The sequence below is a fragment of the Apis mellifera genome, linkage group LG3 (genome assembly GCF_003254395.2).
Source record: "Apis mellifera strain DH4 linkage group LG3, Amel_HAv3.1, whole genome shotgun sequence".
In the NCBI taxonomy this organism is placed as follows: domain Eukaryota; kingdom Metazoa; phylum Arthropoda; class Insecta; order Hymenoptera; family Apidae; genus Apis; species Apis mellifera.
In genome coordinates, this window is record NC_037640.1 from 3,209,622 (window position 1) to 3,227,395 (window position 17,774).

At 22.8% G+C, this 17,774-nt stretch overlaps 4 protein-coding genes and 1 long non-coding RNA gene across 11 annotated transcripts; 2 read left to right on the forward strand and 3 right to left on the reverse strand.

The window, feature by feature from the left end:
• Positions 1-3,022: 3,022 nt before the first annotated feature.
• Positions 3,023-6,892, reverse strand: Hsc70-3 (heat shock 70 kDa protein cognate 3). The gene is given in 6 exon segments (NM_001160052.1): positions 3,023-4,462; positions 4,554-4,957; positions 5,037-5,402; positions 5,532-5,952; positions 6,033-6,197; positions 6,768-6,892. Coding segments are annotated over 5 exon segments (1,977 nt in total). The 5' UTR covers positions 6,164-6,197; positions 6,768-6,892; the 3' UTR covers positions 3,023-3,807.
• Positions 6,893-7,549: 657 nt separating this feature from the next.
• LOC413708 (delta-aminolevulinic acid dehydratase) lies at positions 7,550-9,861 on the reverse strand. 2 transcript variants are annotated; one of them, XM_397149.5, is made up of 6 exons: positions 9,767-9,861; positions 9,312-9,439; positions 8,564-8,711; positions 8,286-8,505; positions 7,977-8,209; positions 7,550-7,893 (listed from the first exon to the last, which is right to left on the reverse strand). In XM_397149.5, exons 2-6 carry the CDS (start codon positions 9,431-9,433, stop codon positions 7,606-7,608), a joined length of 1,011 nt encoding a protein of 336 aa, XP_397149.2. In that variant the 5' UTR covers positions 9,434-9,439; positions 9,767-9,861; the 3' UTR covers positions 7,550-7,605. The 2 variants fall into 2 exon arrangements, with proteins under 2 accessions (XP_397149.2, XP_006558480.1); XM_006558417.3 differs by lacking the exon at positions 9,767-9,861 and having other exon boundaries at positions 9,312-9,525.
• A 1,014-nt stretch (positions 9,862-10,875) lies between these two features.
• LOC102655746 lies at positions 10,876-13,282 on the forward strand. The gene is made up of 3 exons (XR_407841.3): positions 10,876-11,232; positions 12,427-12,594; positions 13,162-13,282. It is a non-coding gene; the product is annotated as an uncharacterized LOC102655746 (long non-coding RNA).
• A 100-nt stretch (positions 13,283-13,382) lies between these two features.
• LOC411403 (probable low affinity copper uptake protein 2) lies at positions 13,383-14,674 on the reverse strand. Of its 3 annotated transcripts, none has more exons than XM_394877.7 (4): positions 14,489-14,641; positions 14,158-14,423; positions 13,822-14,048; positions 13,388-13,756 (listed from the first exon to the last, which is right to left on the reverse strand). In XM_394877.7, the coding sequence occupies exons 1-4, from the start codon at positions 14,489-14,491 to the stop codon at positions 13,653-13,655; spliced, it is 600 nt and encodes a 199-aa protein (XP_394877.3). In that variant the 5' UTR covers positions 14,492-14,641; the 3' UTR covers positions 13,388-13,652. The 3 variants fall into 3 exon arrangements, with proteins under 3 accessions (XP_026295634.1, XP_394877.3, XP_006558479.1); XM_006558416.3 differs by having other exon boundaries at positions 13,656-13,776; positions 14,489-14,674; XM_026439849.1 differs by lacking the exon at positions 14,489-14,641 and having other exon boundaries at positions 13,383-13,756; positions 14,158-14,480.
• A 620-nt stretch (positions 14,675-15,294) lies between these two features.
• On the forward strand, positions 15,295-17,555 carry LOC551655 (casein kinase II subunit beta). 4 transcript variants are annotated; one of them, XM_006558413.3, is made up of 5 exons: positions 15,295-15,389; positions 15,832-15,907; positions 16,162-16,264; positions 16,314-16,713; positions 16,849-17,555. In XM_006558413.3, exons 2-5 carry the CDS (start codon positions 15,836-15,838, stop codon positions 16,955-16,957), a joined length of 684 nt encoding a protein of 227 aa, XP_006558476.1. In that variant the 5' UTR covers positions 15,295-15,389; positions 15,832-15,835; the 3' UTR covers positions 16,958-17,555. The 4 variants fall into 4 exon arrangements, with proteins under 4 accessions (XP_006558476.1, XP_006558477.1, XP_624048.2 ...); XM_006558414.3 differs by having other exon boundaries at positions 16,332-16,713; XM_624045.5 differs by having other exon boundaries at positions 15,351-15,527; positions 16,332-16,713.
• Positions 17,556-17,774: the final 219 nt, after the last annotated feature.

The following is a 17,774-nucleotide window of genomic DNA, read 5'->3' on the forward strand; positions in this document are numbered from 1 at the left end:
TGTCAGAGAGTGGTCCAATAAATTTTGTAAATATTTACTTAAAAGAATGACATATTGATAAATGAATCAATAATTTACAAGAAAATAAATGTGATACATCTGTGATTATCAATTTGATTATATAGAGAAAAATGTTTGAAATACTATGGACCACCTTTTATTATTTAGAAAACAATTAAATATTTACTAATTTATTGCTTAATATTTGATATAATTAGTTGCGCAGCTAAAATTAGAATAAGACTGCATATTAGATACAAAACAAGTATCTTAAATAACATAAGATGCATTTTTGACTAATGATGAAAAATACTTTTATTTTAATATATTAATGTATTGCCTGCTTATTTCCACTGGTTGATGGTAAAGCTTTCTGTAACATCTTTAATAAGAAATATAAATATAATGTGATTTTTAAGATACTTTTTGAAGACTGGTGTGCTTCTGGAAATTCCAATAATTAAAAAAAAAAAAAGAGAATAGGATGTTGAAAAATTTCCCACTGTGATATGCATTTAGCCCCAAAGAATATAGATTTACATTAGTATAATTTTACTATTATATTTGCCATATCCAAAGTAAATGTGACAAATACTAAATACATTACTAATATAATACTGTGATACAGATTGTTATTGTTCAAACTAGATGAAAAAGTAAGTAAACCAGAGGCGCACCATGTATTTGCTTCATTTGTTAATTAGTATCTATTAGCACATCAATTTTCTTAAAATTAAAAAATATGACACTATCTATAGATACCTCTGCTTCTATTGCGATCCTTGAATTACCTTTATGAAATCCTTTGATTTTCAAAGTGAAAAAGTTTTTCTTAAGAAATGTTGCAAAAAAGCACGACGTGAATAGATACTCAGGTTTGACAAATATTTAAATTAAGTGCTTAAATATTCACGTGTTCTTTGCAGCCTATTCGGTAATTCATAGATCGATATTAGCTATATATTATAAATTTTAAAATATAATAAAGTCTTAGTTTCTTATAAAAAGAAAAAAATAAGATTTGAACAAAATCATGTTTGTAGTATAGAAAATATTATATTAGAGATTAAATTTTTCCAAAATATTCTGAATGTAATTTTCAATCTTAGTTGCGCGACATCTTAATAATAAAAACCTTTATGAATTATCAGTTCTTAAAAATAATATTTTTAGATAAATTTTCATAATAAATATTCATGACATTTTATATTGCACTTGAAAAGATTATTTATATATATTAAGTGACTAGATTGTATCATCTTATAAAGGGAATTTCATAATAGATATTCATGGTATTTTATATTGCATTTGAAATGATTATTTATATTAAACGGCTAGATTGTATCATTTTGTAAAAGAAAAAAAAATAATTTTTTTTACAAAAATACTCTAAAAATAGAAGATAATACATTTAATATAGTCGCGCATCTACTTATTATTTACTCTTTATAAATAATAGAACATATTAACTACATTTATATTTGTAGTTGATTATATTCATTGATATCATACAAAGTAATAAATATTAAATATCAAGTTTTTATCTAACGATCGAAAAGAAATATTAAAAACATTAAATTTTTAAAATAATCTTAAATTATATTTTATCACTGTCATTTTATAACTGCCATTTTTTATTACGTATTAAATTTCATAATTTTTAATTAACTTGATAACGGTACTAAAACTTATAGCTATTAATATTGGAATTAATCGTCAAGAGATATTAATATTTTTTTAATGTCTTTATTATGATTATAAAGAAAATTTCTTTTCGATCGTATTGAGCGTAAATTAGACATGTCATTGTCTATTGTAAGAATACGTCCAAAATGTTAAAAAGAAAAAAAATTCACAATGTAAGAACAGCGAAGACTATCTAACAAGAACAAATATGTGAACTTATATTTCTCTTCTAAAACTCAGGTTGTGCTGTTCTATTTCATGAAAATATGAAAAACAATATATTAAATGTGTTCATGCTAGTTAATAAAAAAAAAAGAAATATTTACCATAAACGAAAAGAGCAAATAAAAAATTCGATATTTCATAATAAACAATATAATGCATGTCAAGATAAAAAAAGATATATAGTATAAATATATAAATATATAGTGTAACATTATCTTGATTGCATTACATATTTCTTATTCAGGCAAAATTAGCTTCCTCGTAAAAAAATGATCTGATATTTCGATCTGAAACATTTAATTTTCATTAGGAAGCACAAATTACTCATTTTATAAATATGTATTCATATAAATATTTTTTAATTATCAAAATTTAAAAATATATATAATTGTAATATTTTTTAAGATTAGGTTCAAAAAAAAAAAAGAAAAAAAACCTGTAATTGCATTTTTAGTGCTGCATTTTGATGATTCGCAAAAAGATTGTTTAATGTTTCTTATAAATCTTTTGAAAATCAAACAAACATTAAATTTTATAATTGTATAAAAGAAGTAATAAGATATTTCATTTATATACCGAATACATCAAGTCAGAATATAACTGCACTAATTATGCACAAAAATTAAATTATTTAATTTGTGAATCATATATAATGATTATTTTTTGGTCTTATATCTTTTTTATTAAAAAAAATATATTAAATTTGTATTCATTTGATTATTTTTATTATATATAGATATCAGCTATTTATTATTCATTTTGATATCTATTATATTCATAAATAATTATTCAAAGAAAATATAAAATTGATAATGTGCGATAATTTGTTCTTGTGCTAATTAATTATTTGCGATATAACGTTTTTTATTGTGTGCTTGCGTACGTTGATCGAGAATAGTATTATTACTTTTTAATTCTATATCTATCATAGTTATTTATCTAAATTATAAAACCAAATTATAAGCTATAAAGAAAAATCAAAAATTAATTACAAAAGATTCTATTACAAAAAATGGTTGTTATGAAATTTCAATATTGTTTTTGTACCTAAATAGTCTGTAAATGTGAAAAAAGTATTTAGTGACTGGATCGCTTCAACAAACAAAAAATTAGAAAGATAAACAAAAGAATATGTTATATTATTATTACATTTGTTAATATTATATTTCGATAAAATACACAATAGACATTTAAAAGTAAGAATTAATTCTTTCAATAAATTTTAAACTGTTTTTGTTATAATATTAATATAATATCTTTGAATAAAATTTTTTCTAAATCTATTTCTAGAATATTTTTTTCAAGATACCTGACATATTATAAAAAAAACATATTTATTATGATTTACTGAAAAAATGTTTATTTCCATGATACTGATACATATGACATCATTCATTCATACAGAACTCCTATATTGTACATAGTACGATATAGTTTTTCTACAGGCAGTAATAGATGCAAGTCATACCCGCTTGCACATTCATTCTTATTCATACATACATTGCAAAATCTGTAACGCGAATTACACAACTGCTTATTTGATTATATATAATAAAACATACAAAAACAATTAATTCAAATAAATTAACGCGCAGAATCTTATGCGAAAACTAATTAAGCTATTCTCAGCAATAAAATTTCTTTAATTAGATGTACGTTTTTTTCATCGAGAAGATCAAGATGACTATTACTGATAAATTCATTATAGAACAATACACAGAATGATTTCCATAACTATGTACTGTTTACTTCTGATAACTTAATGAATAACAAACGTTCGTCGATCAGTCTTTTTATACTCGACGTATCAACGACGTATTAATCTCTGCAATATTGCATGAGACTGTGTTAATTCAGTCTAAATTAGGACGAATACATGTATTGATCATTTCTTAGTTAAAGCTCATCTTTCAGATCTTCATCATCTCCACCAGTTGGTGGAACTCCACCACCTGCACCTTGATACAATTTGGCAATAATAGGCTGAACAATATCTGTTAGCTCTTTTTTTTGTTTCTTATATTCTTCTGGATCAGTATCTGCATTTTCTTCTAGCCATTTAATTTTTTCATCAATAGCTTCTTCCATTTTTGCCTTGTCGGAATCGCTGACTTTTGAGCCAAGTTTTTCTTTATCGGCCAATTGATTTTTCAAGGAATATGCATACGATTCGAGTTCGTTACGTGCTTCTACTCGTTCTTTTAATTTTTTATCATCATCTGCAAATTTCTCTGCATCCTTTATCATTCTTTCTATATCATCGGGTGTAAGGCGGTTTTGATCGTTGGTAATAACAATTTTTTCACGATTTCCAGTTCCTTTATCCTCAGCAGATACTTGAAGAATTCCATTAGCATCGATTTCGAAAGTAACTTCAATTTGTGGTATTCCTCGTGGTGCTGGTGGAATGCCAGTAAGATCAAATTTACCAAGAGGATGATTATCTTTTGTCATTGGACGTTCACCTTCATATACTTGAATGGTTACTGTATGTTGGTTGTCTGATGCAGTAGAAAAGATTTGCGATTTTTTCGTCGGAATTACAGTATTTCTATAAACAAATACAATTATTTATTTATATAAAAATTAATAATATATAATATAATATATATAAATGAAAAATATAAAAAATATTTGTTTACCTTGGAATAAGCTTAGTCATTACACCTCCAACTGTTTCAATACCCATAGTAAGTGGATTGACATCCAGAAGTACAATAGCATCTGTATCTTGTTCCCCAGAAAGTACACCTGCTTGCACAGCAGCACCATATGCAACAGCCTCGTCAGGATTAATACCTCGTGATGGTTCTTTACCGCCAAAGAATTCTTTAACTAATTGTTGAACTTTAGGAATTCTAGTAGAACCTCCAACGAGTACAATTTCATCTACATCTTTTTTATTCATATCAGAATCTTCCAAAACTTTCTGTACAGGTTTCAAAGTACTACGGAAAAGATCCATATTCAACTCTTCAAATTTGGCACGTGTTAAAGTCTCAGAAAAGTCTTCACCTTCAAAGAAAGATTCAATTTCGATCCTCACCTACAACAGAATAATTATATATAAATTATAAAAATATTATACATAGTTAATGTTATCATCTTCATAAAACGAAACATACTTGGTGGCTAACACTGAGTGCTCTTTTAGCTTTCTCAACTTCACGACGTAATTTTTGTAATGTTCTACTATCTTTACGAATATCTTTGCCTTTTTTCTTTTTATATAGTTTCGTAAAATGATCCATCACGCGTAAATCGAAATCTTCACCACCTAAATGAGTATCACCATTCGTTGCCACAACTTCAAATACTCCATTATCAATTGTAAGTAAACTGACATCAAAAGTACCACCACCTAAATCAAAAACTAATACATTTTTTTCTCCATCTTTTTTATCTAAACCATAAGCAATTGCAGCAGCTGTAGGTTCATTAATAATTCTCATAACAACAAGTCCAGAAATAGTTCCTGCATCTTTAGTAGCCTAAATAAAAAATAATTATTTATTTAGTAAATATTTTCAAAATTAAATTTAAGTCTTTTTTTTAAAATAAATATTTTATTATTACTATTATTATTATTATATATTATTATATTTATTATATATATTTACTTGTCTTTGTGCATCATTAAAATAAGCTGGTACAGTGACTACAGCATGAGTAACTTTTTTGCCTAAATATGCTTCTGCTGTTTCTTTCATTTTACCAAGTACCATAGCAGAAATTTCTTCAGGTGCAAATACCTTTTCTTCACCATTAATTACCATTCTTATATGCGGTTTGCTATTTTTTTCAATTACTTTAAATGGAAAGGATTTAATATCACGTTGTACAGTAGGATCTGACCATTCTCTGCCAATTAATCGTTTGGCATCAAAAACTGTATTTTCAGGATTTGTAGTCAATTGATTCTTTGCAGCATCTCCAATTAATCGTTCACCATCAGCAGTAAATGCCACATATGATGGTGTAATTCTATTTCCTTGATCATTAGCTATAATTTCTGCTCTTCCATTTTTATAAACTCCAACACTAAAACAATAAATTATTCTAAGATTATAAATTTTTTTCTTTATTAAATATATGTATTTATATAATTTAAATTTATTTACCAAGAATATGTTGTGCCTAAATCAATTCCAATGACAGTTCCAATATCTTCTTTCTGTTTTTCTTCTTTTGCAAAAGCAAAAGTTATTAAGCCTAATAAAAATAGAGCTTTAACTCCTTTCATTTTTTTCATATAAATGATCTTTTGTAAAATGAATATAGAATTCCTGAAATTTATATTTTAAATATTTATAATAACATTCTATTTTAACATTCTATTTGTTTTGTAAATCTAATACTTAATAAAAAAATATAGCAAACAATATCTTAAGCCATATTTTATACATAGAAAATTTTACTATTGACATGCAAAGTAATAAAATTTATCATATACAATATATAATAATAAAAAAATTAAATATCATGTAAACAATGAAAGAAAATATCTTTATTTATAATATAGTTAATAAAAAAAATTAAAATAAATCATTGTGAAATATTTAATTTTGAACATATTTCGATATGTAGAATATTCTTTCAACTTATGATAAAAATTAATTAAAATTAAAATATTCTATATAATAATTACATTTAATATATTTTACAAATATTTAAAAGAAATTCTTTCACTTTGGGTAAAAAATGAACTTCAATTTCATATCAAGACGTGGCAAATAACGAAATATTCTTTGCGTTATATGAAATTCTAAACATAATACTTTTTTCAGTTTATTAATAACTATTTATATATCTTTAAATAATTTAAATAATTTATTTATATTATATTTGTTACTTACCAAATTAAAATATATAAGTCCCTTTAATTTTTTTTTTTTTTTTTTTTTTTTTTTAATAAGTAAAAAACTTTGTTACTCTCAGCACGACTTCGACGAATAACACGAACAACTAGGAATGACTGACTACAGAGATCTTAGTACCGGGATATTAACAAGGTGAATTCGTCGTGGCTTATGTTGATTGGTCCCAAAGTGTCCGTACTAAAGGAAACATACGTTTTCATTGGTTGAACTACATATAGTTGGCTACTATCGATAGGCCCACGTCACAACGGTATCATACTTCTGGAAATTTCTAATATTCTTACTATTGGAGGAATTAATGCAGAGAAAGGTTCATAATACGTGAAGAAATTTATCCATTTATTATCATTATCGCATCTTGAGAAAATATTCGTATATTTTTTAATTATATTTCTAATTATTTATTAAAATATATATTATTATTAATTAAATTTTTTATATAAAATGTCCATAAAATTATCAATTTTTTCTCTTTCGAAAAAACATTAATTTTTATATCAAAAGCATCCGAAATTAAAAATAATAATTACTTAATTTGATAATTTTATTATTTAAACTAAAAAAATATAAAAATGATAAAATTTTTTTTTTTAACACAATTGTTTCAATTTTTTGTTTTAAAATCATCTGATGCAATATGATAAAACATAACAGGATTTACTTTAATTAATTACATAATTTAATAATATCATTAATTTTCGATATTTTTATTTTAATCATGAAATTTTTTTATATCAATTTCAAGAAATAATAAATAATAAAATTTATAAATATATTTTATTTCCTACACCAAATATTAATCACATTAATGATGCTAATATTTGCTTTTTGGTTGCAACATATCTAATATTAATGGTGTAAAATATGTTATAATACAATCAGCACCTGCTCTTCTCATTGATAAAAGAACTTCTTTTAAAACATTTTCTAAATTTATTGCACCATTTTGAGCACCATGATAAAGCATAGCATATTCTCCTGAAACTTGATATACAAACATTGGATATTCTGGATGTGCATCTTTTGTATGTCTAACAACATCCAAATAAGGTAATCCTGGTTTTACTATAAGCATATCAGCTCCTTCAGCAACATCTCTAGCCTAAAGAAAAAATGTATTATTGTATTAAATATTAAAAAAAATAATATAGAAAATAGACAATTTTAAAATTCAATAATACTAACAGCTGCTCTAGCAGCTAATCCATTACTTCCTGGAGGTAATTGATAACATTTTCTATCTCCAAATTTAGGTGCAGATTGTGAAGCATCTCTAAAAGGTCCATAAAATCCTGATGCAAATTTCACTGCATAAGATAAAACTGCAACTTTATTCATTAATCCTGCTGCTGCTAATTTTTTTTTTATTGCACCTATTCTTCCATCCATCATATCTGATGGTGCAACAATTTGAGCTCCTTTATCAAATATATTTTTAAATATATAACATTTAATAATATATATTACTTATATATAAAAGAAATATAATCTTACCAGCTTTTGCATATGCAAGAGCAATTTCAGAAATTCGTTCAATACTAGCTTTATTATTTATACTTTCATCTTCATTTAAAATTCCACAATGACCATGAATAGTATAAGGACATAAACATACATCACATGCTATTAATAAATTTGGAAACCATTCCCTTATTAATGGTACAGCTTTAATAATGGGATTCTTTATACTATCTGCATTACTTCCAATATGATCCTATAAAAAAAATTATTTTTTATTATTAAATTTTTTAACATTTTCTTATAAGAGTTACCTTTTTTAGATGTTTTGATACTCCAAATAATAATATTGATTGTAATCCTTTTAAAACTAATGGTTGTAACATTTTTCGTAAATGATTAATGCCATATCGATAAACACCTGGCATACTAGAAATTGGTTCCTTAGCATCTTGTTCATCACTATAAAAATATTTTTCTTGTATAAAAAAATTTAGGATATTACAAATTAAATTTATAATTTTTAATTTTGAAAAATATGATTATGTAAGTAATGTACATATATAATAACAAAATTATAAGTTTTTATTATTTTTTTTATAATTATTTTATTCAATAAATAATTATTAAAGATAAGAATTTGTAAATATTTATTATATATTTTTTTATTATAATAGAATTATTTTTATTATAAAATAGTTTTATAATAAAAAAAATAAACACAATCATTTAAAAATAATAGTCCTTCAAATTGATTAATCTAAAATATTTTCTTATATTTAATGTTTATTTTTTATATTGTAAATTCTATTATAATTTAAAACTACAAATAATACAAATATTACATAAATATTTAAAATATTATTTTAAATATTTTAATTATTATTTTATTAATATTTTAAATATTTAATAATATAATATATAAAATATAATATTATATAAAATATATAAATATTTTAAATTTCATTTTTAGTATTTGTTTATTGATTATAAAAATGATTATAAACATGTAACAAGTTTTCTATACATATACGTATATCTAAATGATGTAATTTTACTTACGAGATAAAGATGGGATACATGAGAGTATTAACCGTAATCTCTACATTTGGCGATTGCCATTGTCGTAAAACAGGATGAAAAATACCACTATGAAGAGTATGTTTTGCTTCTACTTCTGCCATTTTATTCTTGAAATATGATTCTTCATTCATTTTAAATTGTATTTTATACATGTATAACCTAACCTATATCTTTTTCATAATCTAAAGGAGCCTTCGCTAGATATATATATATATATATATATATATCGTTTTGTTATTCTATATCTTTATTATTTTAAATATTATATAATTAACATTTCATCATTTTTTATGTATAAATAAATATAAAATAATTATAATACTTTTATTCACAAACTTATGATATAAACAAATGAAAATTAATAATATATAAACAAAAATTTCTTATATTTTAATTGTTTATATTTAATAATTAAAAATAATTAAACAACTTACATTGAGTTTTTTTATTACGAAACTCTATATTTTCTAAAGACGGAATTATATTTTAAATTGCAAATTACAAATTGTCAGCATGATAAGCTAAAAAAATAATGGCAAATGAAAAATGAAAAATTGAATAGGATTTCTTAAATAAATATATTATTATCATTATTCAAAAATTATTTAAATAATTATATATTTATAATTACAAATAATTATATTAAAATAATATATATATATTAAAATTTATTTAATATATATTTAAACTATAAAAAACTAACTAAAAAAGCTATTTTATAAAAATTATAATTATGATATACTGGTTCATAAAAACCGTTTCATTATACAAAGTTATTAATTATTCATTATAAACAAAATGAATTTATTGTTAATACGTTATATTTTTATTTTTTTTTACCGAAATTTTTAACAATTTCTGACAAGAAAAAAATGAATATTTATTTGCAAAAATTATATATAAAATTATATTTGAAAAGATTTTTGTCAAATTGAAAAATTGAGATATTTTGAAATTAAAATATAGAGAGTTTACTACACATAAAAAAAAATAGATAATAAAATACAAAACCATATTAAAATACTTAAAATTGTCTTGTTAAAAATAAAAAGATGGATAATATTTGTAATTATATTTAAAATATGAAAATATTTTATTTTATATTTTGATTCAATAAATTTTATTTTTTTACTGCTACAAAGCTTTACAATATAATAAATCTATTATTTGATTATTGTTCATATTGCCAATATTATATAATTTTATTACTATTTAATTATTTTATTATTATTATAATTATATAAAATAATATATATAATATAATATATAATGTACATATTATTATTATATTATAATATATATTATAATTATGACTTTATTGATATTATTATTTAATTATATATAATTTTATTAGTAATTTTCATACACAAATATTCATTTCATTTTTTTCTTTCAAAAATACTATTAATTATTAAAAACTAAAGATTTTGACTAAAAATCAAAAATAAAAATATAATTTCACTTTAATACGTATGATTATTATCTATATAAATAATATAATTATTATATTCACTATAATAAATTCACTTTATATATAATGAAATAGTTTCTAAAAATATATCACATGTTACTAAATGAACATGATTGTTAACCGCTTTATATTAAAAGTAATTCAATTCCTCTGTAGCGAATTTCTATCGGAGGGGGATAATATCTCGATAACATTATCTCCATTGTCATTGCGACATTAAACACAGAAATTACATAGTCAAGCTTTTGCCAAAACCAAATGTCGTATCATACGTCATCGTGTTACGTGACGTACTTTTTAATGCAACAGTGACAATGAAGATAATGTGACGTCACGTATTCTCCGGTATATTATTCGCTATAGGGGAATAAAATCACTTTTAATAGTAGAAGGGGGTAGCGTACCATATCCATTCGGCAACATAATTTTGTGAGTAACTATGTATATGTTTGTAATCTTATCTATGTGATTATCTATATGATTTATAATAATGCTTCATGAAATCTGAAATAGTTTTCACAATTCAATTTATAAATTTTGTGATGAATAATATACTTACATAATTAAATAATTCAAAAATTTTAAGAATGTCACAATTTATGATTAATAATCGGACAAGATAAAATTTTAATACTTTCAAATATTTATAACTATAATGAATTTTCATATAGTAAAAAAGATAATCGAATGTTATTATAATATATTTCCTAGTATTGATGAGGATGAAATTTTATTAAAACTTTATTAAAATACTTTCATTTATTTTCTAATTATTTTATCAAACATTTACCACCTATTAGAATGTATTTATAACTGACTGTTGATTATCCAAATAAAAAAATTTTCTATTATTACTTCATATATTTATTCTTTGACAAATATCTTTTATTTTTCAAAAATTAGATGAAATATGACTAGATAATAAAGATCAAGAAATATTGTTTTTATGGTTTGAATTTTTAAAAAATGATTCTTTATTTTCTTAAAATTAAATACATTAGATATTTTATTTATGTACATGGTATATCATGATATGATAGATTATTTTAAGTTAATTTTCTCATTTGGAAGTGATGTTAATACATTGTATTTTGCTCCATTAAAATTTTTAATAGATAATGATAAACATAAAGAAGAAACTGAATTTGAGAATAATTATTTTAAGTGTAAGTATTATATGTTTTAAAGAATACTGTGATAAACATTGCATAAAATTTAAAAATTATAATTAAATATATCATAAAGATTATATACATACATACATATCTATAAAAATTAGTGAAAATAATATAAATAATATTCTATATTCTAATTTAAATTTTAATATTACATTTAATGAAATTAAAAAATTTTGTCCAAAATTATTTTTACAATATGAAAATATGTAAATTAAATTTTTATTAAATTTATTAATATTTTTTATTAAATGTGACATTAAGAAATATGAAAGATATTATCTTTTGTCCTAGAATTTTATGTCAATGTCCACTTGTAAAAAACAGTGATGATACATTAGCAAAATGTAGTGATCATATTTTTTGCATTTATTGCTATAAAGTATAATAATTTATAATTAAATAAAATAAATTGATTGCATTTTAATACTTAAATGTGGTGTATTAGGTATATCATGGAGCAGAATCTTGTTTTATGAATTCAAGTAATACATTAAATTTTATTGAAGAATATTGAAATAGTAATAAATATCAACAAAAATTATTACAAAAAAAATATGGCATAAAATAAATCCAATTAGTTGCAGAAAAATTTTTAGCAGAAGAATATTTAAAGGTATATATTAAATTTTATCAATAAATAAATATTTAATTTATTTATATTTATTTATATATATTATTAATAATAATTTATATTCAGTTACTTAAAAAAATATTCAGACACTAACATATGTTTAATTTTAATAATTTAAATTATTTTTGTTAATTATTAAAATCTGTAATTTTTTATTTTTAGTATATAATAAATTAATAAATTGTTTATTTTTGCATATCATATATATTCTATTGTAAAATCATAAATAATATCTTAAATTTACAATGCAATATTAAACTAAATTAATGAATTACAATTAAATTAAATTAAATATACAAAAATGCATATAAAAATAATTTAATAAAAATAATTTTTAACCTCTTAAGTATGAAACCAAAATAAAACTAAGATTTATATGATTATAGAACAAAGAAAATATTAATATCAATAATTACTTTTATATTTTCATAAGAAATTACTATTTTACTTGTTTTAATAAATTTTTATGGTGTCCTAATATTTTTATGAGTAATTAAATTTATTTTTATTTTTTATATTAATAGTTGTATAATGTAATATTATTTACAGAAATATGCTAAATCATGTCCAAATTGTTCAGCTATGATTGAAAAAATAGATGGGTGTAATAAAATGCAATATATTCATTGCAATGCTTATTTTTGTTGGCTTTGTGGATCATATATAATAACAAAAAATGCATACAGACCATTTTTTAACTATTGATAATAGTTGTTACAGTCATTTATTTGATGAAGAAATATTTGAAGAAATTAATCAACTATGATATAGTAAAGAAGAGTATATTTTTTGGGCCAAAAACTTATATATAAAAAATATATAAAAAATTTCAAGTATTTTTCATTAAAAAAAATATAAATATATTAAAATATTTTTTTGTAATATATTAATTTACTATAAATTATATATAACAAATAATTAATTTAAGTATAAAATATACAAAATATTACAAAATATTATTGTATAAAATATTTAAACAAAATATTACTCTACTTATTAACAAACAATGGTAACTATTTTTAGTAATATAAATGTTTGATTCAAGCATCTCTTGGTATATGTACTTCAACAGTAGCTTCTGTTATTAATTGGTCTGCGACAACAGAAACTGTTGATTCATGTCTCTGACTATGTATTATGTTATCTAAAAATTATACAATAGTACTAAAATATTACAATATTATTTCTAACAAATATTTAAAATCTTACCTGCACATTCTTTATCACAGTCTAATAATATTTGTCTTTTATAAAATCGTTTCATGTTAAGTTCTATAAGTTGTGGACCAAATATCCAATATCCAAGACATGCTCCCAGCACAATAGTAACAGTGATATATACATTATATGTCATAACAGCTAACATTAAAAGATAACCAAGAAATGTATGTACAAACCAATGAAATATTTGGAAACTCCATATACACCATTGTATACTACAAACAACAAAATAATATACAACATTAATTTATAATAATATCAATTTGTTTCTATAATTTAAAAATTTGTAAAAATATATATATGAATTATTAATATAAGTGATACCAATGTAAAGAAATTTTTGTTCTAATGTTGTTTGAAGATATTTTAGACAACAAACAAGAATTCTCTGATATTCTTGAGCTTTGTTTCTGTAAAAGGCTTACTGTACTTTGTTGTAATTTGATTTGTAAAACTTTCATACCCTCATATAATATTGCAAGTGCAAATAAACCTAAACAAGTACAAAAAAAACTGAAAATTGTAGCGACATTATATCCTGGTAAAAAAAAATTGTCTAAATTGTTTCCAAACCAAAACCACATATGCATCTATAAACAAACAGATTAATACTTCATAATATTAATAAAAAAATATATTACTATATTATACATACCATAATTAATTTTATTCTATTTTTTTATATAATGAATTTTAAGATAATTATTCGAAATGATAAGAATTCTAGATAAAATTGTCTTTTACATTCTAAATAGCACCTAGCTTTACCTAATTATTCACTAATGACTTAACTGTACATTATTTATTTAATTATTTAATTTTATAAACAATTGTAGCATTCTTAATTCATATATAATTATAATTTTTTATTTTGATTATAAATTTATAATGCATAATAAAAATAACTTTATGATATCTAGTTCACAATATCATATTTTCGAAAAATATAATTAACATATAAAATATCGTATAAAACTTGAATATAGTAGTACAAATTCATATATAATAAATGACCATTTTGTAATTAAATATAAAACACAATTGCAATATAAAATTGTATCTAGTAAGTTTGTTAACTTTATGTTGTTTAAAGTTGCTAGGATACAGGTCATGTGATACTATATAATATGCATATCACTTTTAAATCTTTTTGATTGTCAAACAAGTTTTCAACAAATCCAAAGAAAAAATAGAAAAATGGTGTGACCATTTATATTATTTTTAAATAAATATTATTAAAATAAAACATAGGAAATTTGTGGCTAAAGTAGTGTATTGGAAATACATTGATCGTTCATTGGTCAACGAAGTAGAAAAAAAATTGTTTATGAAAATACATATAAAAATTTAATTAAAATTATTATTATAGATATTAATATTCAATAGACAGGTACTAAAATTTTATTAGCACTATATAAAAAATTTTTTAATTAAAAATATTTAAATAAAAGAAAAATTTATAAAAAGAAGCCGGAAGGTGGCGGATAGAATAAGGATACGACAGCGCTATCTACATCATTGGGACGAGCAAGCGTGGCTAATCAAAGCACCAAAAGGTAAGCCGTAAAGGCTGTTTATTTTTGGGTTTTCATTCGTCCTACAAGGTTTTTTCTCGAGTAATGTGCTTCCTGGCTGTGTCGGACTGTACATCGTGTTTGAAAATCAGTTGACGAAGCAGCAATGACCACGGAAACGTAGGTGAACTGCCGGATAGGCTGTAACGTCGAGCATCTTGCCTAGTAAAGTGAAAACTCCATTTGCTCCCCTCACTCTCAGCTCCCCATACCTAGCCTTTCGTTGGCGCCTTTCTAACCAATTGCCAGGCGTACACTAAGCACTGACGTCGCATATATGTGTGCATAATATACGGAGATTCGAGAACTTTTTTGCGCACGTACCTTTACGTATTATATACGAATCCTGCGCTCTTTTATCGCGGTGATCACTTTTATTCTATATATCGATAGAAAAATATTTCTTCCATTTTTTTATTCATAGGAAAATGAGCAGTTCTGAGGAGGTATCCTGGATTTCGTGGTTTTGCAATCTCAGGGGAAATGAATTTTTTTGTGAAGTAAGTATTTTCTTGTTACCATAATATTTGATTTTAATTGCACATATTTTAACATACCTCATTTTTCTGTAATTAAAGATTTTGAAATTGTTGATTTAAATGAATTTTATTTCATTATAATTTTCCATAACATTTTATTTTTAAATAATATTGAACGATATTTAATTTATAAAATTTGATAATTTCGTATAAATATAATTTCATATATTATAAATAATAATAATTTATAATTATTAATTACAATATTTCTATAGGTTGATGAAGATTATATCCAGGATAAGTTTAATTTAACCGGACTAAATGAACAAGTACCACATTATAGGCAAGCATTAGATATGATTCTTGATCTTGAACCTGGTAAATATATTATTTATACCTTGCCAGAAAATATCAAAGTACTTTTAAGCTTGTTTTTATTCTGTAGATGATGAATTGGATGGCCATCCAAACCAATCTGAATTAATTGAACAAGCAGCAGAACTACTTTATGGATTAATTCATGCACGTTACATTCTTACTAATCGTGGCATTGCTCAAATGATTGAAAAATATCAATCCGGAGATTTTGGTTATTGTCCACGTGTATATTGTGAATCCCAACCTATGTTGCCTCTGGGTCTTAGTGATGTTCCTGGAGAAGCAATGGTTAAAAGTTATTGTCCCAAATGTATGGATGTTTATACACCAAAAAGCTCTAGACATCATCACACAGATGGAGCATATTTTGGAACAGGATTTCCCCATATGCTTTTTATGGTTCATCCAGAATATAGACCCAAACGTCCAACAAATCAGTTTGTACCTAGGTAAGTTGAAATAAAAAATAATTTTCATTTTAAAAAGTTTTTGTAAAAATCATATAAAAATTTGTTTAAATCTTAAATTAATAACATTTATATTTCTAATATAATTATATAAAACAAAAAATGATCTTTTTACAGGTTATATGGCTTTAAAATTCATCCTCTAGCATATCAGTTTCAACAACAATCTGCATCAACATTTAAAGCACCATTGCGAGCTGTTAATTATAATAATGGAAAACGTTAAGAATATTGCAACATAGTCTAGAACATTTTTTCATTACTTAAAATACAATTCCTAATTTCGTCCCTAAGGATTAAATAAAATATTATTTTTTATATTGATCTTTACACATTTTAGCAAGGCGCTGAAATACCAATCGTTTTGTTTGATCATTTTGTAACTAAAAGTTTGAATATGGCATTCGATACTTTTCGGACTTTTCCACGGTATTTATATGCCGAAAAGATTAAAGAGTGGTATATCAAACTGCCAATGTTTACCAAGCGCCATGTTCATTTTTATTTCAGCTTTAGTAACAATTTTCTTTTTGTTAAAAATCATATTTGTATGGTTATATCAATTCTGGTCGAGTGAAATAACAAAAATGAAATGCATACAAAACATAATTACTAGGGACTAAAGATGCAAAATAATGATGAAGTATATCTGTTTAAATGTTTTGCATCTTCGTGATTGCTTCCTAGTAATTCCTAGAATACAAATGAAGATCGATCTCGAAATAGAGAAGCAAGTAGCAACGAATATCGGTCGTTTTTTTAATAAAAAAAAAACGATATATAAATTAATTAATTTGTTAAATATAATTTAATTTAAATCTTAAGTAAGCTACAAAAAAGCAATTTATTTATACATAATTTACCTTAATAAAAACTAAGCTCAGATAAACAGAGTATAAAGCAAATTTAAAAGTAAAGACTGCATATTATTCTATAAAATCTTGTTTTTTACTGCAATTCTTTGAAAATGTATTATATGCAATTTTTAGTGACCAGAAACAAAATTCCAGAAATTCTCTAAGTATGATATATATTACAAATAA